The sequence below is a fragment of the Entelurus aequoreus genome, linkage group LG07, assembly GCF_033978785.1.
Source record: "Entelurus aequoreus isolate RoL-2023_Sb linkage group LG07, RoL_Eaeq_v1.1, whole genome shotgun sequence".
Classification (NCBI taxonomy): Eukaryota; Metazoa; Chordata; class Actinopteri; order Syngnathiformes; family Syngnathidae; genus Entelurus; species Entelurus aequoreus.
This window is the reverse complement of record NC_084737.1, coordinates 13871626-13891535: the sequence shown is the minus strand read 5'-3', so window position 1 is coordinate 13891535 and position 19910 is coordinate 13871626. Positions and strand designations below refer to the sequence as shown.

The following is a 19910-nucleotide window of genomic DNA, read 5'->3' as shown; positions in this document are numbered from 1 at the left end:
ATATCTAATAATAATAATAATAATTAATAATAATAATAGATTTTATTTGTAAAAAGCACTTTATATTGAGTAAACAACCTCAAAGTGCTACAGTGTATTAAAAAAAAGAAAAAGAGAATAAAAAATAAATAAAAACTAGAACAGCCAAATAGCTAGAACTAGTATGCATATATCTAAAAAAAAAAAGGCTTTTTTAAAAAGAAGGGTTTTTAAGCATCCACAGTCTGTGGTGCCCTCAGGTGGTCAGGGAGAGCGTTCCACAGACTGGGAGCGGCGGAGCAGAAAGCCCGGTCTCCCATTGTTCGTAGCTTTGTCCTCAGAGGTTGGAGGAAGTTAGCCTGTCCGGAGCGGAGGTGTCGAGTGGAGGATTTGGGGGTGAGTGGTTCTTTGAGGTAGAGGGGGGCATTTCCATGGAGGCACTGGTGAGTTAAGGGGAGACTTTGTATTCATTCCTGAGTGGAACAGGAAGCCATTGAAGGGATTTGAGAATTAGTGTGATATAGTCATATTTCCGCACTCTCATCAGGATCCTAGCAGCACTATTCTGTATGTACTGCAGCTTCTGGATGTTCTTGCTGGGGATCCCGACAAGAAGTGCGTTGCAGTAGTTTAGCCTCTCTATTTTTAGGAACACTAATACAAAAACTCACAATAATGTCTGAGAGAATGCTAAAAACGTTATGGAATTAAACCATTTTTATTTACTGAATGAGACACCCAGAATGTACATGAAAATAAAGAATGTGGGATTTGCAATATTAACTATGAACGATAAAACACTGAATATTGACAACATACGAAGGTCACACCCCCTCTCGATCGACCTATTTTCCAATTAAGCGAAACGCGACAAAAATGCAACAAACACAGCGAAATATGAACGGGAAGGGTAAAAAAAACCCACCTACAATCTGATATACCTGATATATCACTAAGCTTTAGGACTTTGTCGTGAAAATCTGAGCTTGGCGCTCTGGAAACACTCTGTGGAAACGCTCCCCACCCACACTGCTTGGTGCCTCGTCTGAGCTGCTGTGACTTACATTAGCATAGTAACTAATTAGATTACCATAGTAACTAGTATACAGTGTTTCCCACACATTCATTTATTTGTGGCGGCCCGCCACGAAAGAATTACGTCCGCCACAAATAAAAATAAAAATTACAATTTTTTTTGTCCTTTCCAGCTTCTCAGGCAAATCATATAGTTGATGTAGATGCCCATATCGGCTGTTCAGATTTACTTTACAAAAGAGAAGTGTAGGATACTTCTCTTGTTGCCTTATTTGTATTTGACTTTATTAAATGTATTTATATTAGAAACACAACATGTGTATATAACAAAGGGTGCAAAGTCTGCAGGCAGTAGGAAACACATGGTTAAGTGTAGGGAGTAAAACTGATGGCAGTCTAAAGTTTAAGATTTTTGGAGCTCTTTGTTCAGTGGATCAGATGTTTGATGAAGCTCTGTGTCTATCTACCATCACTACTGTTTTCTGTTTATTTGTTACTGACTGTGGCAGGACACCTCTGCCTCTGTTTCACTTTATGTTGCTGGTAAATAATATGGTTGTAGTAGTAGGCTAAAGTTAAATTATTTAGTATGCACTAATTAAAGGGGCAGAGCTTTGAGACATTTTAGCTTTTATATTTTATAAGATATATTTTTTGTAAGAACCACAATTAATAAATATATTTCAGTGAATAACTTATTGTTCAAATCTGTATATAAATATGTACATAAAGTGATGTAATTATATTGTAAAATGGATGGATGGATGGATGGATGGACGTTTAAAACAAAACTATTATTAATTAGTAAGTATACATTTTTTGAGCCTTTTTAGAGAAAATCATATCATTGTAGTAAATTATGCAAATTACTCGATGATGTCATGGTGACCACGTCTATAGCCACGCCCATAGCCACGCCCCCCCCACCACAGGTATCTTGGCAGTTTATGGGAAACACTGGTATATCATGCAAAAGTGCAGATTCCAACCACTGAAATACTTTGTATAGTTCAAGACTTACGGTCATTTGAAAACATCACTAATGGCAGCTACAGTTTCCATCTTAAAGATCTAAAAAAAAATATTTGAGAATGTCCGACGGGCCTTAATTTGCCCAGGTCTGATTTTAAGGTGAAGTAAAGTCAAGTGACTTCCCAGGCAACAGCTTCTGTGGACGTTCCTGCAGTCAGCATGCCTATTGCACGCTCCCTCAACATTATGATCATGTGTGATGTACTGTAAGTGACGAAAACTACACTTTTTATAGTGACCAAGCAAATGCACGCCTGTGCAATATTCATGCCGTCTCATCAGGTGGATGGGTGATCTCAGTAAAGGAGAAGTGCTCGCTAACACACGCATTTACACACGTGTCAACAATAGTTGACAAACATGTTAATTTTGTGTACATCTTTGAGTTTAGCGCATGAAAGATGGCAGCAAAACAAACTTGTCGCGTTTAATACACAGTAGCCAGCATCTTGGTGTAATAGGCCATTTGTTTAGTAAATGTATTTTTAATAATTGCACATTGTAATGATCTGAAGTCACATTAGGGCTGCAGCCGTCGATTATTTTTTATAATGGAGCAATCTTTTGATTAGTTTGTTTGATTACCGTATTTTTCGGACTATAAGTTGCAGTTTTTTTTCATAGTTTGGCCGGGGGTGCGATTTATACTCAGGAGCGACTTATGTGTGAAATTATTAACACATTACCGTAAAATATAAAATAATATTATTTAGGTCATTCACGTAAGAGACTAGACGTATAAGATTTCAGGGGATTTAGCGATTAGGAGTGACAGATTGTTTGGTAAACGTATAGCATGTTCTATATGTTATAGTTATTTGAATGACTCTTACCATAATATGTTACGTTAAAGGCCTACTGAAACCCACCCAATAGCATTATAAAAAATGGAACTAAGAGGGACTACCCTCAATACTTCTTAGATGAAAATAAAAAAAATGACAATATAAAGGAAGTAGTTGAAAGCTTCAATAATTATTTTGTAAATATTGGACCAAAATTGGAAGAAAGGATTCCAGACCCAGTTCCAATTGAGGACTATAATGATACCATAGAGCGAAATCCCAACTCCATGTTCCTCAGTAATGTGACACAGGAGGAAATAGTTACAATCGTGAAAAAATGTAAATCTAAGACTTCAACTGATTGTAACGGAATTGATATGGAAACGATAAAAAAGGTTATTGAAGAGATCTCAGGACCATTAATGTATATTAGTAACCTATCATTTCAAACAGGTACATTTCCAAACAAAATGAAAATAGCTAAAGTTGCACCAATTTATAAGACTGGAGATAAACATCAATTTACAAATTATAGACCTGTTTCTCTACTTCCACAATTTTCTAAAATCATTGAAAAACTGTTCAATAACAGATTAGAAAGTTTCATAAATAAAAAATAGAATACTCGAAGAGAACCAATATGGATACAGAGCTAATGTTTCAACTTCAATGGCTTTAATTGAAATTACAGAAGAAATTACCAATGCAATAGATAGTAAAAAATGTGCAGCAGCGGTTTTTATGGATCTAACTAAAGCATTTGACACAATTAATCACAATATTTTAATCAAAAAAGTAGAACGATATGGCATCAGAGGGTTAGTCTTAAACTGGATAAGAAGTTATCTAACGAACAGGAAACAATACGTGAAGCTAGGCGAACACACGTCTACAACGCTAAATATATCCTGTGGTGTACCTCAGGGATCAATACTAGGACCTAAATTATTCAATCTCTATATAAATGACATTTGTAAAGTTACAAAAGATTTAAAGTTAGTATTATTTGCGGATGATACAACAGCGTTTTGTTCAGGAGAGAACACACAGGAGATAATACAAATAATAACAGAAGAAATTAACAAATTAAAAAGATGGTTTGACAAAAACAGACTATCGTTGAATCTTAGTAAAACTAAAATAATGCTATTTGGTAACAGTAGAAGAGAAAGTCAAACCCAAATACAAATAGACGGAATAGAAATTGAAAGAGTAAACGAAACCAAATTTCTAGGTATAATGATTGATGATAAATTGAACTGGAAATCTCACGTAAAAAATATACAACATAAAGTTGCAAGAAACACGTCAATAATGAATAAAGCAAAACATGTTCTAGACCAAAAATCCCTTCATATTCTCTACTGCTCACTAGTGTTACCATATCTGAGCTACTGTGTAGAAATATGGGGAAATAATTACAAAAGTACACTTCATTCATTAACGGTGTTACAAAAAAGATCAGTTAGAATAATACATAATGTTGGATATAGAGAACATACAAACCCTTTATTTATTGAATCAAAAATACTGAAATTCCACGACATAGTGAATTTGCAAACAGCAAAAATTATGTACAAAGCAAACTATAACCTGCTACCCAAGAATATACAACAATTCTTCTCAAAAAAAGAGGAGAAATATAATCTTAGAGAAAAACGTAATTTAAAACATTTGTTTGCACGTACAACACTTAAGACCTTCAGTATATCAATATGTGGAATTAAATTATGGAATGGATTAAGCAAAGCAATCAAACAATGTACTAATATGATCCACTTCAAGAAACTCTTCAAACTTAAAGTGTTTACAAAGTACAATGAAGAAGAACCATGACAAACATTCTCAATTTATTTCATCCATCCATTCATTCATTCTTAAAGTAATCTTACTTATCTCATCATATGAAATATGACTTACTTCACCAATTATTATTATTAAATTCTTACTATTATTTATTTATTTATTTTTATTGTAATTACTTATGGAGTTTATTGTGAAAAAATTGTGAACAGGAAGTGAACAAAAAGTTTTGCAACTGTTATGTAAAGAAAAGGGGTAGGATTAAATAAATTCTGCTTCTTCCTACTCCTTTTCGAACATGTTGAAAAGAAACTGGAAATTGTGATGTATCATGTTGTATGCTTGCATGTTCGAAATAAACTCAAACTCAAACTCAAACTCAAACTACCGACCACGCAGTCTGATAGTTTATATATCAATGATGAAATCTTAACATTGCAACACATGCCAATACAGCCGGGTTAACTTATAAAGTGCAATTTTAAATTTCCCGCTAAACTTCCGGTTGAAAACGCCTTTGGATGATGACATATGCGCGTGACGTAGCCAGTGAAACAGAAGTATTTGTACCCCATTGAAGCTTTTTGATTGATTGATTGAGACTTTTATTAGTAGGTTGCACAGTGAAGTACATATTCCGTACAATTGACCACTAAATGGTAACACCCGAAAACGTTTTTCAACTTGTTTAAGTCGGGGTCCACTTAAATTGATTCATGATACAGATATAGATATATACCAATACAATACAAAATAGCTCTGTTTTCATCTCATAATACCACAGTATTCTGGACATCTGTGTTGGTGAATCTGTTGCAATTTGTTCATTGCATTATGGAGAAAGAAACTGAGCAAGCAAAGAAGAAAGTTGTCGGTGCGAAGCGGAGTATTTTGCGAGGGAAGTCAGCAACACAACACAGCCGGTGTTTCATTGTTTACATTCCTGAAAGATGCAGTCAAGATCGAAGAACTCGGACAACAGAGACTCTAACCAGGAGGACTTTGACTTCGACACACAGACGCCTGTAGAGAACTGGGACAACACAGACTCTTACCAGGATTACTTTGATTTGGATACACAGACGCAGACACGGTACCGTGAGTACGCAGCTGCGCTTTCAAACATTTGATCGCTTGCCCGTACGTGCGTGTCATGTACGTAACTTTGGGTAAATATATAAGCTTTATGAACCTTGGGTTAGGTGAACGGTCCTTTGGGCTGAGTGATTGTGTGTGTTGTGCAGGTGTTTGAATTGTATTGGCGGGTTATATTGTGACGGGAGCTAGGAGCTAGGAGCTAGCATAACAAACACCTAGGTATTGGTTATGCGGGATTAAATTGTGGCATATTGAATATAAGCCTGGTTGTGTTGTGGCTAATAGAGTATATATATGTCTTGTGTTTATTTACTGTTGTAGTCATTCCCAGCTGAATATCAGGTCCCACCCGGCTCTCACAGCATCTTCCCTATCTGAATCGCTTCCACTCCCCACTAGTCCTTCACTTGCACTTTCCTCATCCACAAATCTTTCATCCTCGCTCAAATTAATGGGGAAATCGTCGCTTTCTCGGTCCGAATCGCTCTCACTTCTGGCCGCCATCACTGTAAACAATAGGGAACTTTGCGGAAATGTTCAACTGACTACGTCACGCTACTTCCGATAGGGGCAAGGCTTTTTTTTGTCAGATACCAAAAGTTGCGATCTTTATCGTCGTTGTTCTCTACTAAATCCTTTCAGCAAAAATATGGCAATATCGCGAAATGATCAAGTATGACACATAGAATAGATCTGCTATCCCCGTTTAAATAAAAAAATGTCATTTCAGTAGGCTTTTAACATACCAGGCACGTTCTCAGTTGGTTATTTATGCGTCATATAACGTACACTTATTCAGCCTGTTGTTCACTATTCTTTATTTATTTTAAATTGCCTTTCAAATGTCTATTCTTGATGTTGGGTTTTATCAAATAAATTTCCCCAAAAAATGCGATTTATACTCCAGTGCGACTTATATATGTTTTTTTCCTTCTTTATTATGCATTTTCGGCCGGTGCGACTTATACTCCGGAGCGACTTATACTCCGAAAAATACGGTAATCGAGTAATCGGATAAAACACACTTCATAGCCTCAATGTGTATTTCAGGGAAAATTGTTGAAGTAAACAAAAAATGTTCCGCTGTGCGACTTATATATGTTTTTTTCCACCATTATTATGCATTTTCGGCCGGTGCGACTTATACTCCGGAGCGACTTATACTCCGAAAAATACGGTAATCGAGTAATCGGATAAAACACACTTCATAGCCTCAATGTGTATTTCAGGGGAAATTGTTGAAGTAAACAAAAAATGTTCCGCTTGCCATAACATTCAGTGTTTGAAATCTTACTTTTAAAATGTGCACATTTTTAGAAATAAATGATGAAAAACACACTGATCACAGCACCCGCACACCCTCGCTCTCATGTGCGCTCCATTACAGCAGCCGTGCAGGAACTATGCCAGCATATTTAGAGTTCCTAGTTCTTCATTCGGTCCGGATTTGATCAATTTTCATTAGTTATACAACAGAAATTAATAAAAGCAACATAATATAAATGGAAGCTTTTCTATCCATCCATCTATTTTCTACCGCTTATCCCTTTACTTAAGCAAATAAATTGATTTAATCAATTACCGGTAATCGTTGCAGCCCTAATTCATTTTCTAATGATTTATTTATTTTTTTAATATTTATTATACATACAGTACAGGCCAAAAGTTTGAACACACCTCCTCATTCAATGCGATTTTTTTTTTTCATGACTATTTACATTATAGATTGTAGATCAAAACTATGACGTGTGGAGTTATGTACTTAACAAAAAAAGGTAAAATAACAGAAAACATGTTTTATATTCTAGTTTCTTCAAAACTGCCACCCTTTGCTCTGATTACCGTATTTTTCGGATTATAAATCGCTCCGGAGAATAAGTCGCACCGGCCGAAAATGCATAATAAAGAAGGAAAAAACATATAAATCGCATTTTTTGGGAAAATGTATTTGATCAAATCCAACACCAAGAATAGACATTTGAAAGGCAATTTAAAATAAATAAAGAATAGTGAACAACAGGCTGAATAAGTGTACGTTATATGACGCATAAATAACGAACTGAGAACGTGCCTGGTATGTTAACGTAACATATTATGGTAAGAGTCATTCAAATAACTATAACATATAGAACATGCTATACGTTTACCAAACAATCTGTCACTCCTAATCGCTAAATCCCATGAAATCTTCTTCCTCTGTGTCTCTAAACAACTCTGCCAACTCCAAAGGTAGACAATTCGCCGCTTCCTCTTCTATCTTATTTGATATTTTACGGTAATGTGTTAATAGTTTCATACATAAATCGCTCCAGAGTATAAATCGCACCCCCCGCCAAACTATGAAAAAAAACTGCGATTTATAATCCGAAAAATACGGTACTGCTTTGCACACTCTTGGCATTCTCTCCATGAGCTTGAAGATATGGTCACCTGAAATGGTTTTCCAACAGTCTTGAAGGAGTTCGCAGAGGTGTTTAGCACTTGTTGGCCCCTTTGCCTAATCAGAGCAAAGGGTGGCTATTTTGAAGAAACTAGAATATAAAACATGTTTTCAGTTATTTCACTTTTTTTGTTAAGTACATAACTCCACATGTGTGCATTCATAGTTTTGATGCCTTCAGTGACAATCTACAAGGTAAATAGTCATGAAAATAAAGAAAACGCATTGAATGAGAAGGTGTGTCCAAACTTTTGGCTTGTACTGTATATACAGTATATATTTATGATAAACCCATTGTGTGTAAACAACCTCCATAGAGTAAATTTTTTTTTTGGTATGATTTCAGGTCTCATTATGTCCCCTCATCTCCCATCATCATTTCACCGGATCATGTTGCATTTCCTGTGCGCCGTCCTGCTGCTGTCAGCGCAAGTTCATGGCCAAGGTAGAGTCTGTCAAACACGACATCATGACGAGGTCATTGGGCTGACTCAGCACGCTGCGAGGACGAATGGACAAGACGTCTGACTTGGGATCAGAACTTTGAGGTCATTTGTGGTCAACTCTCAGGCTTTCCTGAAGTATCTTAGGCTAACTTTCAGAAATTATTACGGTCTGACTGACAGTTGTAAGAGCTTCAGGCTGCATTTTTAAGATGTGTAGCGAAGCGTGCATGTTATCTTGTTTTTACAAAGCTGAAACGATAGGTGCATACATGGACATGTTCATCTAGCTCGGGGCAAAGTATGAGAAAGTACAGTAGTACCTTAACTGAAGAGTGCCCCAACTTAAGAGTGTTTTGAGACAAGAGTGGTCTGTTATGCTTGAAGTTGCCAGCAAACATTTGAGTGACAAGCATCTGGTCGTACTCGCTAGCATAATATTTTATGGCTGGAAATCAACATTATTTTTCCAAGCATTGGAAGGAAGAAAGTAAGTGTGAGGGACAGTGCTGAGAAGTGGATGATATTCATTGAATTAAAGAAAGAAATCATCAAAAACCTGAGCAATTTGAGCATATCACTGCTAGTCTGCACCATACTGAAGCACAGGGGTTGGCAACCTTTACCACTCAAAGAGCCATTTTGACCAGTTTCACAAATTAAAGAAAACAATGGGAGCCACAAAACTCTTTTGAAATTTAAAATGAAATAACACTGCATACAAAGTTTTTTTTTGCTTTGTGCTATGTATAAACCAGGGGTCTCAGACACGCAGCCCGCATCTTAATATACCGGGAGATCCCCGAAATTTAAGTCCACTTTTCTCTTGAATGTCTGCTGATTTTAACCCAAACAACAATTATAGAGCCCTCTACAACCAGCATTGACAACATGCCAGTCCAGGTACATGTTGTATGCAGCTTTTGATTGCACACGTATGCGACAGCAAGGCATACTTGGTCCACAGCCATACAGGTTACACTGACGGTGGCGATATAAACAACTATAACACTCTTACTAATATGCGCCACACTGTGAACCCACACCAAACAAGAATGACAAACACATTTCGGGAGAACATCCGCACTGTAACACAACATAAACACAACAGAACAAATACCCAGAATCCTATGCATCCCTAACTCTTCCGGGCTACATTATACACCCCATCTACCACCAAACTCCGCCCACCTCAACCGACGCACGGAGGGAAGGGGTGGGTGGGGCAGGGGGGGGTTGATGTGTGGGGGGCAGGGTTGGGGGGGGGGCGGGGTTTGGTGGTAGTGGGGGTGTATAATGTAGCCAGGAAGAGTTAGGGATGCATGGGATTCTGGGTATTTGTTCTGTTGTGTTTATGTTGTGTTACAGTGTGGATGTTCTCCTGAAATGTGTTTGTCATTCTTGTTTGGTGTGGGTTCACAGTGTGGCGCATATTAGTAAGAGTGTTAAAGTTGTTTATATCGCCACCGTCGGTGTAACCTGTATGGCTGTGGAACAAGTATGCCTTGCTGTCACTTATGTGTGCAAGCAGAGGCTACATACAATATGTACCTGGACTGGCACGTTGATATTGTTGGCTGTAGAGGGCGCTAAATACTGTGTTTTCAAAGTATCCCCTTTTTAAAGTTGCCAGGGTGAAAATCAGAGATTAATTGCCCCTGGCGATTACAGGGAGAGGCACTGAAATCCGGAAGTTTCCCGGGTAAATCGGGAGGGTTGGCAGGTATGCAGGTGAGCCGCAACAGAGTGGTCAAAGAGCCGCATGCGGCTCCGCAGCCGCGGGTTGCCGACCCCTGCTCTAGAAGAATGAGTCGATAACGCCAGCCAAGGACGTTAAAATGATATCCAAATGGCTGACATTTATCCATAAAAATATGGAAAAGCTGCTGCTGATGGTGTGTTTGACGGAGAAGCAACCGGAAAGGTGATACTGTAGAAGTCCGCGCTCCTACGGAAATGCCGTACATTATAATTACATTACTTCATAAAACTACTGTAGTTGTTAGTAGTACATTCTTTTGTATTGTTTTTGTACATGTCTTATCTCAAAGTTTGCTTCTCTTTTTAAAATACATGTTACATGTTAAAATGGTGCTGTTTTGGGGGGCCAAGCACCATCCATCCATCCATTTCATACCGCTTGTCCCTTTCGGGGTCGCGGGGAGTGCTGGAGCCTATCTCAGCTGCATTCGGGCCAACTCAATTGATTGCAGTTCATCTCAATGAGGGGCATTGATTTCAGTTACAAGTGTTTTGAGTTAAGAGCTCCATCACTCAACCAATTAAGCCCTTAAGTTAAGGTACTACTGTTTTGGTACACATGGTATAGTATCCATGTACAGTATGGAGTATCCATGGTATAGTATCTATGTACTGTGGTATCTATATGTAGTATTTATGATAGAGTATCCACAGAAGTACCAAGAACATGCTGACTTTTCCCTGCTCTTCTTTGTCCCGCCATGCTCCATCCATGACCCGTCCACATGTTACACACAAAACACGGACACACAGGAACTCTGTCGCACCCTTTGACCTCTCAGGCCCCAGCGAGCATCCTCTTCCTGTGTCTTGAGGGGACGGGAGGACAGGGCGTGCTTTGACGGATGGAAGGCAGCTGTGGCGTCGGGGTGGATAGAGGGTGGGGAAAGCAGCAAGATGAAAGATGCTGCTTGTTGGGGAAAGTCCTGCTCGGAAATCATGCAAATGTGGAAACAAAGACATGGATTTGAGGCGGAGGAAAGCTTCTGAAGTTTATTTCTGTTGCTTAACCGCACTCGCAGCACCTTCCAATGGGACGTCTGTCTTCTTTATGTCTGGGTGCAGGTCGTCTTAAGCTGTCGGTGCTGTCTGAAGACAGACTGCAGATGAAATGGAAGGAGGCCGACAGTCCCGTTCAGGCCTACAAAGTCAGAGTAAGACCCATCTCAGGTCAGATCCATGGACTTCTTTTTTTATATATATGTATATATTTATTTATTCACTTGATAGGGAAATCATAATACAGGTCCTAAGAAACACAGACACCCCCCCCCAAAAAAAATTAATACATTTCCTACATTTCAGTCACAGTGGGTGGCAATGTACAGCATACCTCTTCACCACAAGCAGATAGAAAATTAAATAACATACAAAGTGTCACTGAATAAAAACAAAAAAAGAATAGAATGAGTTTGAGTTTATTTTTTCGAACATGCAAGCATACAACATGATACCTCACAATTTCCAGTTTCTCTTTTCAATATGTTCGAAAAGGAGTAGGAAGAAGCAGAGCTTATTTAATCCTACCCCTTTTCTTGTACATAACAGTTGCTAAAACTTTTGTTCACTTCCTGTTCTCAATTTATTCACAATATACTCCATAAGTAATCACAATAAAAAATAAATAAATAATACTCGGTGAAGTAAGTTACATTTCATATGGTTAGATGAGTTAAGATTATTTTGAAAATGAATGGATGGATGAAATAAATTCAGATTGTTTATCATGGTTCTTCTTCTTTGTACATTGTAAACACTTTAAGTTTGAAGCGTTTCTTGAAGTGGATCATATTAGTACATTGTTTGATTGCTTTGCTTAATCCATTCCATCATTTAATTCCACATACTGATATACTGAAGGTCTTAAGTGTTGTACGTGCGTACAGATGTTTTAAATTACATTTTTCTCTTAAGATTATATTTCTCCTCTTTTTTTGAGAAGAATTGTTGTATATTCTTGGGTAGCAGGTTATAGTTTGCTTTGTGTATAATTTTAGCTGTTTGCAAATTCACTCTGTCGTGGAATTTCAGTATTTTTGATTCAATAAATAAAGGGTTTGTATGTTCTCTGTATCCAACATTATGTATTATTCTAACTGATCTTTTTTGTAACACCGTTAATGAATGAAGTGTACTTTTGTAGTTATTTCCCCATATTTCTACACAATAACTCAGATATGGTAACACTAACGAGCAGTAGAGAATATGAAGTGATTTTTGGTCTAGAACAGTGATTCTTGACCTGGGTTCGATCTAACCCTAGGGGTTCGGTGAGTCGGCCTTAGGTGTTCGGCTAAGGCTCCGCCACGGAGGTAAAGACACATCCGACTTATCATGTAAATAAAAACTTCTCTCTATCGGCGTATTGTGGATACCCCCAAACAATGTTCCCTCTAATTTTCCATCTGATTTGCAGGTTGTTTGATTGATCGATTGAAACTTTTACTAGCAGATTGCAAAGGAAGAGAATACATTATATGAAACAGTACAGTTTACACAGTACAGTACATATTCCGTACAATTGACCACTAAATGGTAACACCCGAATACGTTTTTCAACTTGCTTAAGTCGGGGTCCACGTTAATGAATTCATGGTAATGTGTGTAATTTGTTGTGAGTTCGTGCACTGTGTTGGTTTTGTTCTTTGAACAAGGTGATGTTCATGCACAGTTCATTTTGTGCACCAGTAAAAAAAACATGACTTTTTTTTTTATTTGGAAAAAAATATATTTTTTAAATTTTTTACTAAAGAAGGGTTCGGTGAATGCATATGAAACTGGTGGGGTTCGGTACCTTCAACAAGGTTAAGAACCACTGGTCTAGAACATGTTTTGCTTTATTCATTATTGACGTGTTTCCTGCTACTTTATGTTGTATATTTTTTTTACATGAGACTTCCAGTTCAATTTATCATCAATCATTATACCTAGAAATTTGGTTTCATTTACTCTTTCAATTCAATAGAAGGAAGTGGAAAGGTTCATTGTCAACAGTGAGTGTCACATGTGTCCTATAGCAGTGGTCCCCAACCACCGGGCCACAGCCCGGTACCGGTCCGTGGACCGATTGGTACCAGGCCGCGGCCGCACAAGAAATAAAAAAAAAAAAAGAAATAAAAATTTATTAAATCAACATAAAAAACACAATATATACATTATATATCAATATAAATCAATGCAGTCTGCAGGGATACAGTCCGTAAGCACACATGATTGTATTTCTTTATGACAAAAAAAAAAAACTTTTTTTTTTTTTTTTTTACTACCCTTCTTCCCCCCCACCCCCCCCCACCCCCCCACCCCCTCCACCCCGGTCCGTGGGACAAATTTTCAAGCATTGACCGGTCCGCAAGTACAAAAAGGTTGGGGACCACTGTCCTATAGTGTCTTTAATTCAGCTATGTAACTAATCATACAGCCCCAGGTCAAGTCAAATTGTTTTGGTGTACCCCTCAGATTATATTTAATTTTCTCTAGATCTAAGAAAAACATGAGGTCCTTAATCCAAAGGGAGGCCTTGGGGGCAAACTGTGATTTCCACTCCAATAAAATCCTTCTACGAGCTAGTAATGATGCAAAAGCGACACTGTCACTAAAAGTCGGCTGAATTTTTTTGATAGTTTGGTGGAATTCCAAAAGTAGCCAATTCTGCACAAGGCGTCAACTTCAAATTTACTGCATCTGCAAGATGTTTAAAAATATGAATCCAATAGGCTTCCAGACTGGGACAGGACCAGAACATGTGTGTCATGTTTGCAGGAGTCAATTGACATTACATGGTTACATGTATCTGCAATATTAGCGTACATTTTGAAAAGTTTAGAGTTAGTAAAATAGGTGCGATGGACAACCTTAAACTGTGTTATATTAAGTTTTGTACAAGATGTGCTATCATTTATTTGTATCCATGCAGATTTCCAGTCATTGTCATCCAAAACTTTGCCAAATTCTGCTTCCCAGTCTTTTCTAGTTTTCTCAAGAGATGTCTCTTTAAGATGGGAAATTAGGATGTAAACATGGACTTATTTTTAATACCTGCCTTTGCCAACACTTTAAGCTTTACAGATGCCATGTCCGCAGTAAAGCTAGCTCTCGCCATCATAAAACTTTGATTTAGCCATGTAACTAATCATACAGCCCCAGGTCAAGCCCCCATACAGACAACGCTTAGAGAAACACGATTGCATTCCTCATATCCATGCAAGCGTAAGAAGAAGTTAACCACAAAATATACTTCACATGACCAATACATAACACGTATGTTAATAATACTAGCTCATACAACATGTAACTCACGTCTTTTAGTAATCCAGCCATGGGTTCATCCACCTGGTCTTCAGGTATTTGCTTCAACTTGTAGGTAATAACAGGGTCAAAGTGCTGACTCAGCCATCTGTGCGACCTAATGGATAAGTGGTCTGATTTCACATCAGAAGATTTTTGGATTTGAGGGGACCCATGGTACATTGAAACCCCTTCCTAGTGGTGTATGAAACATGTTTTGGACAAGCTTTGTGTTGAAATTGTGCGTATATTTTGCTCCACAGGTACTTTTTTCAACCCGTTTTTTGAGTCTGTCTGCAAGCTGGCCGTTTGCGGAGGCGTTCCCAGATTAAACACCCTCTTAAAAAGGATTGAATTCATCTTTTAGAAAATGTACACTTTTTAAATACATATCTTTAAGAATGTTGTCTGTCTATCTGTGTTGGCCCTGCGATGAGGTGGCGACTTGTCCAGGGCGTACCCCGCTTTCCGCCCGAATGCAGCTGAGATAGGCTCCAGCACCCCCCGCGACCCCAAAAGGGACAAGCGGTAGAAAATGGATGGATCTTTAAGTCGTCACAACTTTTTTTTCCAGACATTGTCGAAATTAAACTCAAAAACTAGAGATGGCTTTTTTGCCGATATTCCAATATTGTCCAACTCTTAATTACCGATTCCGATATCAACCGATACCAATATATACAGTTGTGGAATTAACACATAATTATGCCTAATTTTGTTGTGATGCCCCGCTGGATGCATTAAACAATGTAACTTTACCATGAATTGATTAACGTGGACCCCGACTTAAAGAAGTTGAAAAACTTATTGGGGTGTTACCATTTAGTGGTCAATTGTACGGAATATGTACTGTACTGTGCAATCTACTAATACAAGTTTCAATCAATCAATCAAAAACAAGGTTTTCCAAAATAAGAGAACAACTTCAACTCCAGTTACGGAAAAAAGTGCCAACATGGCACTGCCATATTTATTATTGAAGTCACAAAGTGCATTATTTTTTTTAACATGCCTCAAAACAGCTTGGAATTTGGGACATGCTCTCCCTGAGATAATCCTGATACCCACTAAAACTATGGGAAATACTATACTTTGACTTTCAAAAAGTGCATTATTTTTAAACATGCCTCAAAAACAATGAAGGCACACAGCTTGAATCCAGAGTATACTAGAGCATACTTGCCAACCTTGTGACCTCCTAATTCGGGAGATGGGGGGGGGGGTGTTGAGGTGTGTGTGTGTGTGTGTGTGTGGTTGGGGGCGGGGTTTGGTGGTAGCCGGGGGTGTATATTGTAGCGTCCCGGAAGAGTTAGTGCTGCAAGGGGTTCTGGGTATTTGTTCTGTTGTGTTTATGTTGTGCTACGGTGCGAATGTTCTCCCGAAATGTGTTTGTCATTCTTGTTTGGTGTGGGTTCACAGTGTGGCGCATATTTGTAACAGTGTTAAAGTTTATAAATAGTTGATTTATATAGGCTAGCCTATATAAATCAACTATTTATAAATACACATTAGTAGGCTAAATGAACCTCTTTAACAGTGTTAAAGTTGTTTATACGGTCACTCTCAGTGTGACCTGTATGGCTGTCGATCAAGTATGCCTTGCATTCACTTGTGTGTGTATAAAAGCCGCATATATTATGTGACTGGGTCGGCACGCAAAGGCAGTGCCTTTAAGGTTTATTGGCGCTCTGTACTTCTCCCTACGTCCATGTACACAGCGACGTTTTTAAAAAGTCATACATTTTACTTTTTGAAACCGATACCGATAATTTCCAATATTACATTTTAAGCATTTATCGGGCGATAATATCGTCAGGCCGATATTATCGGACATTTCTATTAAAAACGTTATATAGATTTGTTGGTCATACCATTAGGTACACCTGCACACCCGCGGATAAATCAGACTGGCTGCATAAAAAAAGCTGCTTTTGGCAGAATTTACCTCAATGCTTGTTGCACATCGCTGTTATTATCTGCATGCCAAGATTATATGAAAATAGTACTTTTTCTTACCTTTTTTGTGTTTCCTCATTGCCATAAGCCAGGGGTGTCCAAACTTTTTGACTTGGGGGCCGGATTTGGCAAAAAAAAAATAGGTCGAGGGCCGTTTGCATGTAAAGTAACTATATTGCCTTTACATACGTGTAGATATTATATTAATATAATGGATATATAATTAATAATTATTATATTTGAATATTAAGAGCATGTATCTACCTTGTTTACTTCCCTGACGTCCTCCTTGAAGTTTGTAAACAATCAGAAATATCAAGCAGCTAAAATGCACCAATCATGGGTAAGTGGGGAGAGTGTTTTGCATTTTTACCATCATGCTTTGTAATGGAAAATGGGTGTAATTTTGAATTTTTTTATGGTGCTTTGACGTTATTTATAATGTCCACAGAGTACAGCGAGCAGATTGTGTAATGTGTGACCATGTCTGTTGACATTTTGTGTTTGTGGGATTTTTTTTTGCACCATGACTAGGGAAGGTTGTTTGCATTGGATCATACAATTAAATGCTGCGCACACTCTCATTCAAGATTATAATTAAAGGTCATCGACCTGAATTACTCATGATGTACATTAGATGGCGACAAAACAATTGTCAAACTACTAAAACAAATGCAAACTCCCTGTGGGTAAGATTCCTTTTTAACTCATGATGTCTCGCGGGGCAAATTGTAGACTTTGGGCGCGCCGTAGTTTGGACAGCCCTGCCTTAAGTAGAGGGAAGGAGCTCCTCTCCCTCTGGTGGAGAGCTTGATTTAGGGCCTGATATACTTCGATCCAAATACCATGCGCTAAAACAGCGTGTGCTATCTATAAAATAGCGTTTACTATTAGTGAATGTGTGGCATGCTATATAACTGTCACAACTAATAATATTGCACGTGCTATTCGTAACTGGTACATACCGCCTTATTTAAATGAGGTTGTTGCGTGTAGTACGCAGCTTTAACTGTGTAAACAGTCATTTACTGCACTTTAATTTTATCATGTGCCTAATTGTGGCATTTTGCTATGTTTTCAAACAAGCAGCAGACATGTATCACTTTTTATGGGCATTACAAGCTGTCCTGCAGTGCATTTACAAAAAAATCATGTGCGTTGCAGATGCGCTCATGAGAGAGAGGCTGCAGCTACTGCGCACAAAACACAAAAAATGCATACTTTAATACGTTTTTTTCATATATGTATATTGTGAAAAAAATGAACGCCATTAAAAAAAAACACTATAGGACACCAACACGCATCAATTGAATTTGTTTTAATCAGCCCATTAAGTCACCCAGCATGCAGCTATACAATTATAAAATGATATTGCTGAATTGACAATAAGTCAAATTTTTGTATTTATTTCTGACAGTTCAAATATGTTGACACACACATGCAGGATGGAGAATTCTCTGTCTGAGCATCTCCTTTCTCACAGCTGTGCGACTTAGCTGCGCCTAAATAAAGACACAGAATAGTGTGAGATCAAGTTTGATCAATCACATTGCGTGTGCTTTATAATGTATTTGCATCTTCTCCTCCCAGTATTGTGGGCATTTTGATAATCAGCAGATATTCTGCATATTCATTTTGCTCGTTATTCTGCTCTAGGGATGTCCGATATTATCGGCCGATAAATGCTTTAAAATGTAATATCGGAAATTATCTGTATGGGTTTCGTTATTATCTGTATCGTTTTTTAAAAGTAAAATGTATGACGTTTTCAAACGCCGCTGTGTACACGGACGTACAGTGAGGTACTTCCTTTACGTGCATGCCATCCCAGTCACATAATATCTACCGGCTTTACTCATTAGGAATTGATGCAAGACATACTTGTTCAACAGCCATACAGGTCACACTGAGGGTGGCCGTATAAACAACTTTAAAACTGTTACAAATATGCGCCACACTTTGAACCCACACCAAACAAGAATGACAAACACATTTTGGGAGAACATCCGCACCGTAACACAACATAAACACAACAGAACAAATACCCAGAATCCCTTGTAGTACTAACTCTTCCGGGACGCTACAATATAAACCCCCCGCTAACCCCTATCCCCCCCTCCTCAACCCCGCCCACCTCAACCTCTCATAGTCTCTCTCAGGGAGAGCATGTCCCAAATTCCAAGCTGCTGTTTGGATAGATAGATAGATAGATAGATAGATAGATAGATAGATAGATAGATAGATAGATGGATAGATAGATAGATAGATAGTACTTTATTGATTCCTTCAGGAGAGTTACCTCAGGAAAATTAAAATTCCAGCAGCAGTGAACAGAATTGAGATCGAATTTTAAAAAGTAAATAATGGGGGTATGAATGGAAACAGAATAGAAAAATATTACAATGAGAATACAAATAAAAAGCAACAATGAGAATAAAAATATAACAGTAAAATAAGAATATAACAAGAGAAACTAGGCAGTAGTGACCTTGTTATGAAAAAGTATTGCACTGTTATTGTTTTGAGGCATGTTAAAAAAAAAAAAAAGCACTTTGTGACTTCAATAATAAATATAGCAGTGCCATGTTGGCATTTTTTTCCATAACTTGAGTTGATTTATTTTGGAAAACCTTGTTACATTGTTTAATGCATCCAGCGGGGCATCGCAACAAAATTAGGCATAATAATGTGTTAATTCCACGACTGTATATATCGGTATCGGTTGATATCGGTATCGGTAATTAAGAGTTGGACAATATCGGTAAAAAAGCCATTATCGGACATCTCTAGAGGCAACCAAAACTCTATGTAAGCTCACGCCTAAATGCATGAATTTTGACATTGTTTAACACGAGTATCCAACTGTGTAACAACATGCATGAGTCAGAAAAGACACATTTCATCATAGGTCACCTTTAATGTAAAACTGCCAATAATCTTTAAAGTTGGCAGAGCTCCATGCTTTATTTTAAGATTAATAGCGAAGCCTTTCTGGTATTGATCCAGCCACAGGCCCATTCAGGTGGTCCATCAACAGAAGTAAGCTTCAGGTATTTTTGTCCACATCTGGATGTTTCCAAAATGCGAGTCCTAGACCCTGTACACACAGGAACATTAACATTTGTTTTTGCCGAGTTGAACAAAAAAAAAATGCATCCGCACTCGTGTCAGATCAACAATAGCCGCACACACATCATACATCTGTATTCACATCTATATGTCCACATATTGTGTGTGTTTGAAAAAAAAGCATAAAATTGTGATTTACATTTTTTTGCAGAATCATGCAGTGCA

The 19910-nt window shown here is 37.9% G+C and overlaps 1 protein-coding gene across 1 annotated transcript in view; it reads left to right on the top strand.

Annotated features, from left to right (window-relative positions):
• The window catches only part of LOC133653398 (collagen alpha-1(XX) chain), a 91233-nt gene that overhangs the window by 4704 nt on the left and 66619 nt on the right, over nt 1–19910 (top strand). The window contains exons 2-3 of the mRNA XM_062052614.1: nt 8519–8617; nt 11442–11546. Of these exons, the coding sequence (XP_061908598.1) occupies nt 8527–8617; nt 11442–11546 (196 nt within the window). The 5' untranslated portion in view covers nt 8519–8526. The remainder of the gene's footprint in view (nt 1–8518; nt 8618–11441; nt 11547–19910) is intronic.